The sequence below is a fragment of the Phalaenopsis equestris genome, unplaced genomic scaffold (genome assembly GCF_001263595.1).
Source record: "Phalaenopsis equestris unplaced genomic scaffold, ASM126359v1 Scaffold000002, whole genome shotgun sequence".
NCBI classification, from domain to species: Eukaryota; Viridiplantae; Streptophyta; class Magnoliopsida; order Asparagales; family Orchidaceae; genus Phalaenopsis; species Phalaenopsis equestris.
In genome coordinates, this window is record NW_018164444.1 from 75830362 (window position 1) to 75843591 (window position 13230).

The 13230-nt window shown below is 32.1% G+C and overlaps 1 protein-coding gene across 1 annotated transcript; it reads right to left on the bottom strand.

Annotated features, from left to right (window-relative positions):
- Positions 1-1180: 1180 nt before the first annotated feature.
- LOC110030880 (zinc finger CCCH domain-containing protein 31) lies at positions 1181-7753 on the bottom strand. Its single transcript, XM_020733841.1, has 3 exons — positions 7521-7753; positions 6415-6475; positions 1181-2107 (listed from the first exon to the last, which is right to left on the bottom strand). The coding sequence occupies exons 1-3, from the start codon at positions 7606-7608 to the stop codon at positions 1342-1344; spliced, it is 915 nt and encodes a 304-aa protein (XP_020589500.1). The 5' UTR covers positions 7609-7753; the 3' UTR covers positions 1181-1341.
- Positions 7754-13230: the final 5477 nt, after the last annotated feature.

A 13230-nucleotide genomic window follows, 5' to 3' on the forward strand; every position in this document is an offset into this window, starting at 1 on the left:
AGGGGAGAGATCGGGGAAGAGGAACGCGGTCGGGAGAAGCTCGGTCGCGTGGTCGGCGAAGAGGAATCGGCGAAGAGGAGGAAAGAAGCGATCGGGAGAAGCGGAAGACAGTCAGAGAAAGAGGAACACGATCAGGAAGCTCGGTCGCGTGGTCGCGGAAGAGGAATCGGCGAAGATGAGGCAAGGAGCGATCGAGAGAAGCAGAAGGCAGTCGGAGAAAGAGGGAATCGATCGGGAAGCTCGGTAGCGTGGTCGGCGAAGAGGAGGAACAAGAGATCGGTCAGGGCAACGAGGTAAAATGACGTGTTCGAAATCTGGGAAGCGGGCTCCTATAGGCGTTCGGCTTTCGATCAAAATCGCGGGACGCCACTCTTCCAACGTCGCCCCAAACGAGCGAATTTCGCGTTCGGATGCCGCGCAGCAGCGAAAACGCTGCGCCAAACAGACCCTTAGCTGGGTAGAAAGTAGCCATAGGGGTAGACTGCTACTTTTGAAAGAAAAACTCTTGACAACCGGGCGGCTGGCAGCGAGATAGAAGGGTCCAATGCTAATTCAAGGACTTTCCATGCCTTCTAGATTTTAATTAAACTCAACTCAAACTCAGCTTGTTTACAGCCCTAAGCTTAATAAGGTAAGAAAATTGTGGAAAGAGTTCTTAAATTCCTTGAATATATTTTGAATTTGCTATTTCAACAAATTCAATGCCAAAAATTCTAAAGTCTAGATATAATATAAAATACAATCAAACAACACCTCGAGAGTTTTTTTTGTTTTCATAATCCTCTTGTTCATCCTTCTAGAGTAAAGCCGCTTTTTAAATTTTTGCTGCGCACGACATTAAATCACGCTCACCCCAACTGGCATGAATGATAGGAAGGCTACCCAGATTATCAACTCAACGTTCAACAAAGTGACCCAACCTTTTAAGCATTTACTGAAAACCAAACCACTTAGGGGCCACGCCCCGCCTAAGCTTTTCCTGAAAACCAAACCAATGATATTAAAGATCTTATAATCGGTTATTGAAGAATAAACCACATCGTAACCGCACATTGCAGTAAGATAGGTTCCAATCAATGATTTCCGCAACGCAGCACAACGAAACACACGAAATAGTTTTAAATAAAAATTCCTAGCAACCAAAATAGTGCGTTATAAAGCTGCAGAAGGAACATGGATAAGAAAGGATGATAAATGCCAACCATCATAAGGTAAATTAACTCGATAGATGCAACAACAATAAAAGAAATCAACTGGTTCACAGACAGTTCAGAGTCAACTACAAAACGAACCAACCGGCGCTCGCTACAAACGACCCTAAAAAGTAGTGGTTCAAACATTTCAAGCAGTTGCCTTGCGCAGCTCAGCCGCCCCATGAGCAAAATGGCATCTCTCTCCAAAGGTGCAGCTTCCCTTGGTGAAATTGTCACACATCTTTGTCTTAAAATTGCTCCCAGAACCACCGCCGCCGCCAGCCCCAAGACCAGCAGCTGCTTTCACCGGCGCAGGAGCAGCACTAGTACTGATGTTGACAATTAGTTCCCTAACCAACCCAGTCGCCTGCTTGATCTGATCAAATGTTCCTTCCAGCTCAATGTTCCTGAGATTTGGATCACTCTCATGCTCACGTATGAACAGTCTAGCTCCAGTTAAACGGCAGATCTGCTTTGTGTTTACCCCACCCTTACCAATGATGGCACCAGCCAAGGAAGCATCAACACTAATCTTGGCAGTGGCAGACGCGCCGAAACTGGCTGCTGCACCCAGACCGGCAGGCGGTGGAGGCTCAAGGCGACTGCCAAATCTCCCGCCCATCGGGGGAGCCATTGGAGCAGAATGAAGTGGTCGGTTGAGCTCTCTCTCTCCATGGGCAAAGTGGCATTTATCTCCAAATTTGCAACCCTCTGGAGTATTGTACTTGTTGCATAGGCGAGTTTTGGCAGCGTTGGCTGGAGGGCCATCCGAAATGGGGGATGGTGCAATCGTATTTCTTGAAGCCGCAGTAAAAGCAGTGATTCCCCCGTTGGTTATCTGTGCTACTGTATTATATCCCCCAGGCACAAAGTGGAGAAAGTGACATCCCTCACCAAAAGGACAACCAGCAGTGCTACAGTGAACATAATACAAAATATAAGACGCATAGGAACATCAAAAACAACAATTTAGTCGATAGATGCTGGCTGTCAAAAACAGGCAAACTACTGGAATAATTTCATTTCAAATTTGCTATATATATATATATATGAGATGCCAATTCGGCGTATCATAAGCAGCAAATTATGAGTAATTGAAGAAAACTACAACAAAAATTCAGGTTGAATAAAGTGCATTCAGAAAACTACAAAAACAAAAACTCAGGTTGAACAGGCAATCCGTGTATTCAATTATGGATAACACTAAGACCACATCGTAAACATGATCAATAACCAAGTGCATTCAGAAAACTACAACAAAAACTCAGGTTGAATAAACCTATTGGAAAGTGATCAAAACAGCAAGTTACGGAAAACTATCACAAGACATAATGTCCTAATAGAAAATAAAACAAAATTTTAATTTAACTTAAAACATGGTAAGCTCATTATGTTATAATTTATAAAGAAAAGAAAATTTAATCAGAGAGCTTGGAAACACTTTACTTCAAATATCAATGGAAATTAGAAGTTAAAATTAAAAAGCATAAGCTAAAGTTGGTTCAAGCAAACAAGGGATGCAATACAAATCACTTGACAGCAGCATTTTTTACAAAAAAAAAAATAATAATATCATATATTTCACAAACACAGCATAGCAATAACCCAAAAAGTAAATACCATCTTAAAGCGTTATTAATTTATTACTAAAATTAAAAACATACTATCAATATATTATTTTAAAAAATTTTAATTATCAAAATAAAAAACTTAAAAGATAGAAAAAAAAATTCTACCTCAACAAAGATAATATTTAAAAAATACAAAATGCTAAAATTAGCTCGACCAAAGCTATAGACTTCATTAGGCAATGAACTATTATCTAAGATCACTACTGCTACAAGCAGGACTTGACTAATCAGGACTTGACTAATCATCGAGGGTTGCAGCGGCCGCAGAATCAATATCAAAGGGAAATGGGGAATACAAATGCTGATTGCAACAAGCAATAATGCAAAAGTTTATTGAGTGAGATGTCAAACAAATTAACGAGGGAGCGACATAGAATCCAAAAGCACTAAGGGTACAAAAATGTTAGAGTAACAAGAATGTGAGCCATAATCATAACGTCACATGCTATGGTTGCATAGATTTGGAAAAATTGCATAAAAAATGGCATAAGAGTATCAGACAGGACCGAATAAAAAAAGACAATTCAACAATCCTGCTACACATAAACTTGATGAAATGATGGAGGACAATAGTAAAATTAAGTGCACAAGCACATATAACATGGGTACTGGAACAATAAATAAAAAGCTCAAGCATGATTCTCATTCCAATCATAATGCAAATATGAAACTAGACACAAGTCAAGCTGTAGCAATTAGAAATATGGTAACACAATTAAAGTAATTAGCCAACTCATTGAGATAATGCAAATATGAAACTAGACACAAGTCAAGCTGTAGCAATTAGAAATATGGTAACACAATTAAAGTAATTAGCCAACTCATTGAGTCGTAGAATCCAAGGGACATTACCACGCAACACTGAAGTGAAGTTAAAAATCAAGGAGTAGAACAATGCAAAGTCATAAAACTAGGGAGTGAGGAATTAGATGAGGTGATCAAAGATAAAGATTGATTAAAAGAAGACACAATTTTGAACCTCAAACAAAAGTTGGCGTGTGTTGGTGAAATGCCCATGCCTAAAAAAAGTACCACATTGAAATAAAGGGAGTTTTGAAGTGTTTATGCTTCCTAACTTAGGAATAATTGATTTGAAATTTGTAATGAAAGATTTTCAAAAAAGAAAGACTTGCAGAATAAAAATAGAAATATAACCACAACTAAAATAATTATTAATACCAATCTAAGTATAAACAATTATCATGCAATGTAAACTAGAGGGAGGGGAAAAACTGAAGGAGAGGAAGAAAGAGAGACAAATTGGTGCGTTAACGGCAAGTTGAGACATTGAAAAGCTCTGTTGGGCTGCAAATTTGATTGGAAAGTAAGATAGTTGAGAAAGGTCATGAAAGTATAACATAGAAGATTAAAAAATACATTTAGAAGAATCCAAGTAAATAAATTACAGGAACTCAATACACAATTTGTTCAACATTAAAAAATGTTATTTTTTAATTGCTAAAAAATGCTACATATTGGTCTTTTAGCATCGACATTTGTAAAAAAAAAAAAACATTAACATCTTGATAAATCAAAGATTCCATCAGAGTCCCAACTAATCCCAGGAGGCAGAATTAACCCACATCAAAAACTTAGAAGTTTAAAATTTAAAAATTGCCGTAATGAAAATAATTAAAATGAGAATGGAGTAAGTCACAAATAATAGATTAAGAAGAATCCAAAAAAATAAATTACTGGAACTCAATACACAATTTGTTCAACATTAAAAAATGTTATTTTTTAATTGCTAAAAAATGCTACATATTGGTCTTTTAGCATCCACATTTGCAAAAAAAAAAAACATTAACATCTTGATAAATCAAATATTCCATCAGAGTCCCAACTAATCCAGGAGGCAGAATTAAACCACATCAAAAATTTAGAAGTTTAAAATTTAACAATTGCCGTATTGAAAATAATTAAAATGAGAATGGAGTAAGTCACAAATAATAGATTAAGAAGAATCCAAATAAATAAATTACTGGAACTCAATACACAATTTGTTCAACATTAAAAAATCCTATTTTTTAATTGCTAAAAAATGCTACATATTGGTTTTTTAGCATCCACATTTGTAAAAAAAAAACATTAACATCTTGATAAATCAAATATTCCATCAGAGTCCCAACTAATCCAGGAGGCAGAATTAAACCACATCAAAAACTTAGAAGTTTAAAATTTAACAATTGCCGTAATGAAAATAATTAAAATGAGAATGGAGTAAGTCACAAATAATAGCCAGTCTTCACTATCTACTAAAAAAATTTAAAAACCCAATATAATAAAATTACAAACATAATGAACTTTTGACTATTATTAAGATGCAATAGATGCCACAGAAAATAAACCACTTTCAGTGGCGCTAACAATATCATGAATATAATCAAGATTATAACATAGGTTAAAACAGAATAATAGCACTAATGCCAACCGTAAGGATGAAACAACAATACCAACATAAAAAAAGATTCCTACCACAAATAGCAAAATAAATTCCTTTCTTGCACACACAACAGATTGCTTGCATAAATTTATTCAAAATAAAAATTTTAAAATAAGTTGTTCGATGTTAAAGATTGAGCATAAAATTTTTATCTTCTTTGTTGCTTTAAAAAACCACTAAATTATTCTGGCAAGCTCATCAAACTCATGCGTGCAACAAAATAACTATGGCCTTTGAAAAAAAATACAGATCAAGAGGCTGAATACAATCATTTAGAACTAAAAAATAAATAACTCATACAAAAGTAAGTTTGACCAAAAATTTAGAAAAGAGCTATTAAAGAACAAAGAAACAAAAATTACTGGTTAACAGAACAAGGACTCCTTGGATTAAATACTCAATAGAAAGCTATCCTTCATTAATCAAATACTTCTTGGAATTTAATGATTTAAGAAAGAATTCTTATCACAAGTCCTTTTTTTCCTTCATTTACTGAGATCCCTTGAACCAAATCAAACCCTCCCCCTAATCTAATTTTATTTAAAAATATATTGAAAATAATATATTCAAATTTGGAGAATAAAATCCAGTTGGTGCATTACTAAAATGTTACAACTTAGTAGAGGACTTTTACAACAAAACTCTTTCAGTACATTCATTTAAAGACCATTGTTAAAAGAATGCATGACCTTAACAAATCCAATTAGCTTAAAAAAATATGGAAGAAAACATATTCAAACTATGATGAAAAATTTATAGTTGGTGCAATCCTCAAAATTTTCAAAAAATTGTCACCATGTCCTTTTCTATGAAACAGTTTTTACTTCCATTGGCCCTGTAAGTGCTTAGTTTCACATGCGCTGGTACCAGTTAAATCCATGTCTGATTTTGTTCGTGACCAAATTACACTGTACAAAAACTTGGTTATCTTGATTAATTCAGAACCTGTATCACAAGCTTAGATCAACAGTTCATTAGACTAGAAAAAATTATAGTTGACTGAAATTACAAAAAAACATTGTAGTCAAATGAAATTACCAAAAAAAAAATCATGTTTAATTGTATTAAAAGAAATAGCTCGTTCAAATTTTGATATTTATCTTGCATAGGTTAAGAAGGTTAAGATTAGAACCTGAAAAATTAGAACCTGAAAAACTTGGTGCATGGCTTCGATTTGCTTCCTAAACCATGTTGATTGGACTCCGTTTCTGTTACATGAAATTAATCTAATTTTCTCAGTTAATGGTTCACTAGTTATTGATCTTGATGACTTAAAATAAATTATCACTTGAATTAAAAATATTAGAACCTTCAACAAAGTGGGTCTGCCTTGCTGATTAAAATAACACATTTACATCATACACTGATTAAGATATTATTAAAGTGCCAGTATAAGAGTATATTAAGAACAATAAAAAATTCATTTAATTAATTTACCATATGTATAAATAAATGTAACCATTAACAAACATTGGGATTTAACTTTATAGAAATCGCATGAAGTTGTTTAAAGCTAGGCCTAAACAATTAGTTTATTAACAGATGTTTAGGTTATTCTAACAGCAGTTTCACTCAAAACTTTTACTAATGCAAAAATTAAATCACATTGGTGGAATGCTTTTTTTATATTTTTCTAGTGAGAGTACAAAAACCCAAAAACTCACGCATGAGATCACTTACATGTTTAACATAAAAAAGTAAATTATTGCCAAACAACAGAAGCTTCTGACATCTCGAAAACTTGTTAACGGTCTTTTTCAACTAGTAAAATTAGGAAAACATATTTTTTATAAAAAATAGCAGGCTCATTACTCTACAGCGCTGTCATAATTGTGATTAATGAGCTAAAATAATCATCAACAGCAACTTCTTATGAAGATCTATTACTCATTACCATCTGTTCCGATAATTAATCATCAAAGAAGTTAAATATTGAAGATCTAGACAGTGCAGGAGAAAAGACAACAATGACTAAAACAGGTATCAACAAATTGAACAAGTTACAATTTCAGTATTGATTAAGGACAAGAAATGCCCTAAATATGACAAAACAACTACTTCATCTTAGCCTCAACTTAGTCAGCATCCACACAAAACAATAGAGCTAAAACGAACCAACATAGCCGAAGATATTTACCAAAAATCCAAACAACTGAAGAAAACCCAACAACTCAACAGATCCAACTGAGAGTCACACATACAGCTACAACAAAAGAAAAATGGCTCAAGAGAAAGAAAAATCAGCGTTCTTACCTTTCGAACGCTTAAAGCCTGAAAAGGTGCCATTCCCAATCACAGCATCAGGCCTACCTCTCTTGCGACCTGCATCGTTCGCGTACATGGCTGCAGCAAGATTTAAGTCGGAAACGAAAGAATAAGAACAAGGGAAAAGGAAGCGCGAAAACCCTAAATTAACAAAAGAAAAACCCTAGATAGGGTTTGCGCTGAAGGAATAGCAACAAGCTGCCTGAAAAGAGGCGCAGCCTTTTCACAAGAGAGAGATTTATAGGGTGGACGTAAGGCGGTGCGGGTTTAAATCGGGCTTGTTCAGACTGAATTCCGGATCGGTGCGTAGGGACATTACGATCTATGAATAATTAATACGAATATTAGGTTTCAACATGACGGCACGCCCGGCCGTCGGCCGATACTGCCGTAGGTTATGGGGGCAAAAAAAAAAACTCGATGTTAATTAAATTTAATTAAAAATACATAATAAAAAAACAAATAAACAACTGTGCTAATTTTATAAATAAAAAATTTCAAGTGCTATGTATATAATTTCCCAGAAACCAATGTAGCTCCTGTTATGGCCTATGCTAAGGGCGACTAGGTTGGTAGGTTGGTTCATCTGTTTTTTATTTTATTTTTTTAAGTTAAATAAGGATATTCCCTTATAATAAATTGTCAAAATAATTTATGACCATATTTTTCTAATAATTCAAAAAATACCCTAAAATTTTTGTTCCTCAAATTTATAAAAAAAAAACTTGATGCATAGATGCTAAAATCAATTCATCATCAAAAATAATATACGTGCAAATAATAAATATCAATTGAAAATTATAATTATCGATGCACAAATAAAACTATGATGAAAATAGATGGCAAAAGACTATACTCACATGTTGATTTGGATGAGGTCTTTCTCTCTTCTCCTCTTCTTACAACTTAAAATCTAACCTTAAGTTTTCCTTAGAGACTAAACAGTGGTTGGTTGAAAGCTTAAATTAAAATCCAAGTCAAATCTTTACTCCTTTAGTTTCATATATTCAACTTAAATCCTTAACACTTTTTTGTTGAGTTGATTGTAATTAAGTTATTGAAGTTGAAGTTGAGTCTCTCATAGAATTTGATGTCTTTAAGCGACCTTGTAAAGCAGTCTCCCTTGATTTAGCCATCTTCGAAATTCACCAAACCTTTTGAACTCCATCTTAGCTCCTTATTTGGTTTAAAGATAACTCATTTGGTTTAGTGCTCACCTTGAACCATAATTAAGCTAATTATAAAACAAATTAAATATGATTAAAAGCAAAATTAAATACAACCAATTTAAAGCCAAATTCACTAAGTTCAAATCCAAACATAAAACTCGAAATCAAGAAAGCTAAAACTCATGAATCAAATTAAAATAAAATACAAATAAAATTTAATTAAAGAATGATATAAATCGTGCTCAATAATAAAAAATAAATTTCAGATTTATGCATAAATAAAATCAATTTGAATTTAAAATGTATTGTCAGTTAAACATAAATAAATAAAACTATATTCAATTTAAGTTGATCAAAAAATTTTTGAAATCACATAAACTCATGTTTAATTTAATATATTAAATCCACACATGAATCTTATATAATTTAATAAATTAAATTAATTTTAAAATCATGTAAATTTACATTAAAATTTCCACCTAAAATAAATTACTAAATGTACCAAGTCGTAAACCCAACACCAAACTTAAACCCTAGCTTAAACAAGCTCAAGCCTAAGCCCAAATGATTTTACCCATGACAAGCTTCATTCCTTCTCCAATTGAACTTCTACATGGCATTCTTCTATTGTTTGCTCCTCCCATCATAATCAAGCAATCCTAAATCACTACCAACTCAAACCAAAGCTTACCCAAGCCATTACTTGATTTCTTTCTCATTGGTTTGCTCCTAAACTCCACCTAACCAACCCACCTCTTAGCTTCTCATCCCATCCTTGGAACCATCCTTGATTAAACTGACCAAATTTGGCCAATCCAAATTGTTGGCACACCAAGATTAACACATCATAATTGGCAACCCCTCGTTAACTTTATCCTTTGACTTGCTAGCTCAACTTGCAAACTTTCCTCTCCCCTCTCTCAATGGAAGCTATCCTAGCCTACCAATTTTAACCATCCTATTTGACAGCTCTTGATTGGTCAACTTCTTTGACATTGCCCCTTCAGCTTGATAGCTCAACAAGCCACCGACTATTGGTGTCAATTCCCTCACTTAAAACAATCAAATTGAACCACTCAATCCTATAAATACCCTCATGACATCTCTTTGTAGGCTTGCCTAAAAACTCCATACCATAGCCTTAATCTGAATCAAACCAACTCCCACAAACCATAACAACTTTCCTGTCTCATTCCAAGCTTTTCCTCACCCCTTACTCCACCATAATTATGAAGCCAATACCCGGACTCAACCCGATCTCATAAACCAGCCAAAAATTCTCTGACCTAAAGCTTTTGTGATCTTCCCCTTAGCACAAAACCCAATCATCAGTTGAATTTCACTTTGATTAACCCCTCTAAACCTATATTTGATCAACCTGAGCCCATCTGATCAAGAAACTACAAAGAACCATTGCAGTTTCAAAATGGAGACAGAAGAGTGCATGTTGGAGCCAGAAAGCCAATCCAGAGCAACTAAATGTCGGGATCATTATTGCAATTGAGGTATACATAAAAAACTTAGCTCTAGGCCTTAAGTACTAGTTTATCATGAAAAAAAAAATAGTTTCATAAGAATTTAACTATAGGATAGACCGCTTAGGTTCTAGTGATCTTTCTAATTGAGAATGATCATAAATTTAGATGTTTGCTCACTTTGATCACGTGTTATTTGTTGGATGGCTTATGTTCGCCATTCTGTTTAACACAATGAAATGATACTATCCATCTATGTGTATTTGATTTCAACGATAGAGATCGAGTCAGACGATGAAAGGAGAGTGAAATTGCGTATTAGATCACGATTCCAAACATTAATAATGATTACCTAACAAATCAAAGGTTGTCGCACGGATGAGTGACGTAATCGGAGCTCGAGTGTGAAGGTGGGCCCCAACCAACAGATGTGGCTCTTAATGCGTATTTTAAGATTAAATGGATTAAATAAATTACATAAAATATTTCAGATTTCAAAATTCAATAAAAATACAAACAAAATGAAAAAAAAAAAGAAAAAGAGAAATATGATAAACTCAATGTACACTGAAATATAATGCGGAATAAAATTTGAAACCAAACAATAAATATAATTTTGTTAATTAAAATAAAATAAATTCATAATAAATAACATTAAAATTTAAATAATTTCAAATTATATCTTCATAATAGCAATCCACTCTAATTTTTTTTAAAAATAGACAATAATAATTAAATAACAATCTCTAATTTTTTCATGCAAATATAATAAAATGAATAAAATAGTTTAAATAATTAAATAAAATAGAAAATAAATACTAACTTCATAAACTTAAAACAAAAAAATATATGATGAGGTTTGTTGAAATGATCAAATCAATAATTCATGCAATATAACTCATTTAGAGTATGTTTGAGGCGGCTGCAACTGTTTGAAGAAGTTGCTGAAAAAAAAACGATCGTTAAAAAAGTTGTGATGACTATTATAATTTTTTTTTAAGAAAAAAGAGTTAGACTGCAGCTTTCTAGCAGTCATCACATGTACATGTACAGTGGGAAAACACAGCTTTCATCTCCAATTTTTTTAAAACACAAAATATACAGTTTTGCCAAATAGCAAAAAACTGTCGTGCGGCTCCACACTACCACTGCACTCCGCCCCAAATGCACCCTTAATGCATATGAGTATGTTGTGATTTGAATTTTGCATAAATATCCTTTTCTTCCAAAATTGCGTTAAATTAGTAAAAACACATTTATGAATTTATGGAATTTTGTGAAATACTTGATTTGAATCACATGACTAAAAGAAAACTCAATTTGAGAAAATACTGTGCATAGAAAGATATGTTGAGGTCTATCTGGTCTCATTATTTTTCAAAAATATATATATATATATACCATTTTCATTTAAAACATTTTAATCAATCTAAGTCAACATGAAAATTTAATGGTTTTATCAATTGTTGAAAGGTGGTTAATTTTGATTAACAATTAATAATAATAATTTTATGAATTAATGGCAATGGTGTAAAATTTAAACTTACAAATTTACCCTTAATGTTCAGAATCATTAAATTGGATATTCAAAATAATAAAAAAATTATAAAATGTGCTTTGAAATGTTTACTCAAAGTAATAGCAAATAAAATTTTAACGAAAATACATAAATGTAAAAGTAAGGATGGGTATATATATAATTTTCTAAAATTACATAAATGTTTTTTTTTTACTTTTAAACATAATTACTTGAACAATTAAGATTCAAAATTTGTTACTTTGTAATTGAACCAACTCACTTTCCAACAAAAGAAAATAAAAAATAACAATCTGGCTCTTTTTTCAAATAAACTGATACATATGTAAATTTCAAAAATTACAGATACACCCACGACATTCTAAATCTCATAAACTCACCACAAAAATTCAAATTTGCTTCAAAATTTAACTAAACAATTATCTTAATAAATAAAACACAAAAAAATATAAAATAAAATAATTTTAATTAAAAATAAAATTAAAAAAAATAATTATTAAATAATATCAATAATCCATAGGAAATTTAATTCAATTTACAGTGACTTAAAAATGTTGGGGTTTCTTTAGAATTTTATTTTAAGCAAAACTCTATTAAAGTTTAAAAAATTTAGAGATCATTTGAATTTATTATGAATTTATAATTAAAAATATATATTTAAAATTCAAATAATGATAATAAATAAATATAGTTTAAAAATTTTACAAAACTCTCATAAAATGTGTTTAATAATAATAACTTTTAAAATAATTTCAAGATATTTTGAAAACATTTAAGTCTAAATATAAGAAACTTTTTGAAAGTACACAATAAATAAATCTTTAATTTTAAAAATTCATAAAATATCTAAAATTATCCAAATTTCATATTTATTGTTATATAATATCTCGAACTTCTTGCTCCAGTGATTTGTAGCATTTTATAAAATTTTAATATTCATTAATTGCATGTATATTCTTTATAAGCATTAATGTGATATTTAATTAAAATTACAAAAAATTCAAATTAAAGATTATAAACAAATTCATAAAAAGATTCAGAAAAAACTAAAAACTTGAACAAACGTTCTTTCGGATAAATTTGAACACCAAAATAATAAAATTTCACGGCTTGAACAGAAGACCTGCTTTTGACTGCCCACAATTATCCTACACACACACACACCTAGTAGGGTTTATGATAGGTCACCTACCTTTATTTTTGGGATTAGGTTGATGTGAGGTCTACTTGATATGTTTTGTGCATGTTTGTTGTTATTGTCGTGTTTGTCTGTTAAATCTAATAGGTTATGGGTAAGTTTTGCTCGCTAGATTGGAAGTTAGGCAAAGTAATTAGCCTTTCTTATGCATTGTGAAATTTCCTTTACATGTTATGATTTGCTAACTTTGCATTGCGAGGTTACAGTAACTCTAGGATGTGCTAATTTTGTGTTGCAAGTAGTTGTAGTAAAACTAGGCTGTTGTAGCAAATGTCGATTTATTTTGCTTGTTGAGAATGTTTTATAGTTAGGAAGTCTG

Excerpts from the sequence above, each read along its gene's own strand:
- LOC110030880 (XM_020733841.1), bottom strand. The coding sequence starts at position 7,608 with ATGTACGCGAACGATGCAGGTCGCAAGAGAGGTAGGCCTGATGCTGTG. Across the intron at positions 6,476-7,520 it reads AGGCTTTAAGCGTTCGAAAG|AAACGGAGTCCAATCAACAT; the intron begins GTAAGAACGCTG and ends TTCATGTAACAG. Across the intron at positions 2,108-6,414 it reads CCATGCACCAAGTTTTTCAG|CACTGCTGGTTGTCCTTTTG; the intron begins GTTCTAATTTTT and ends TGTTCACTGTAG.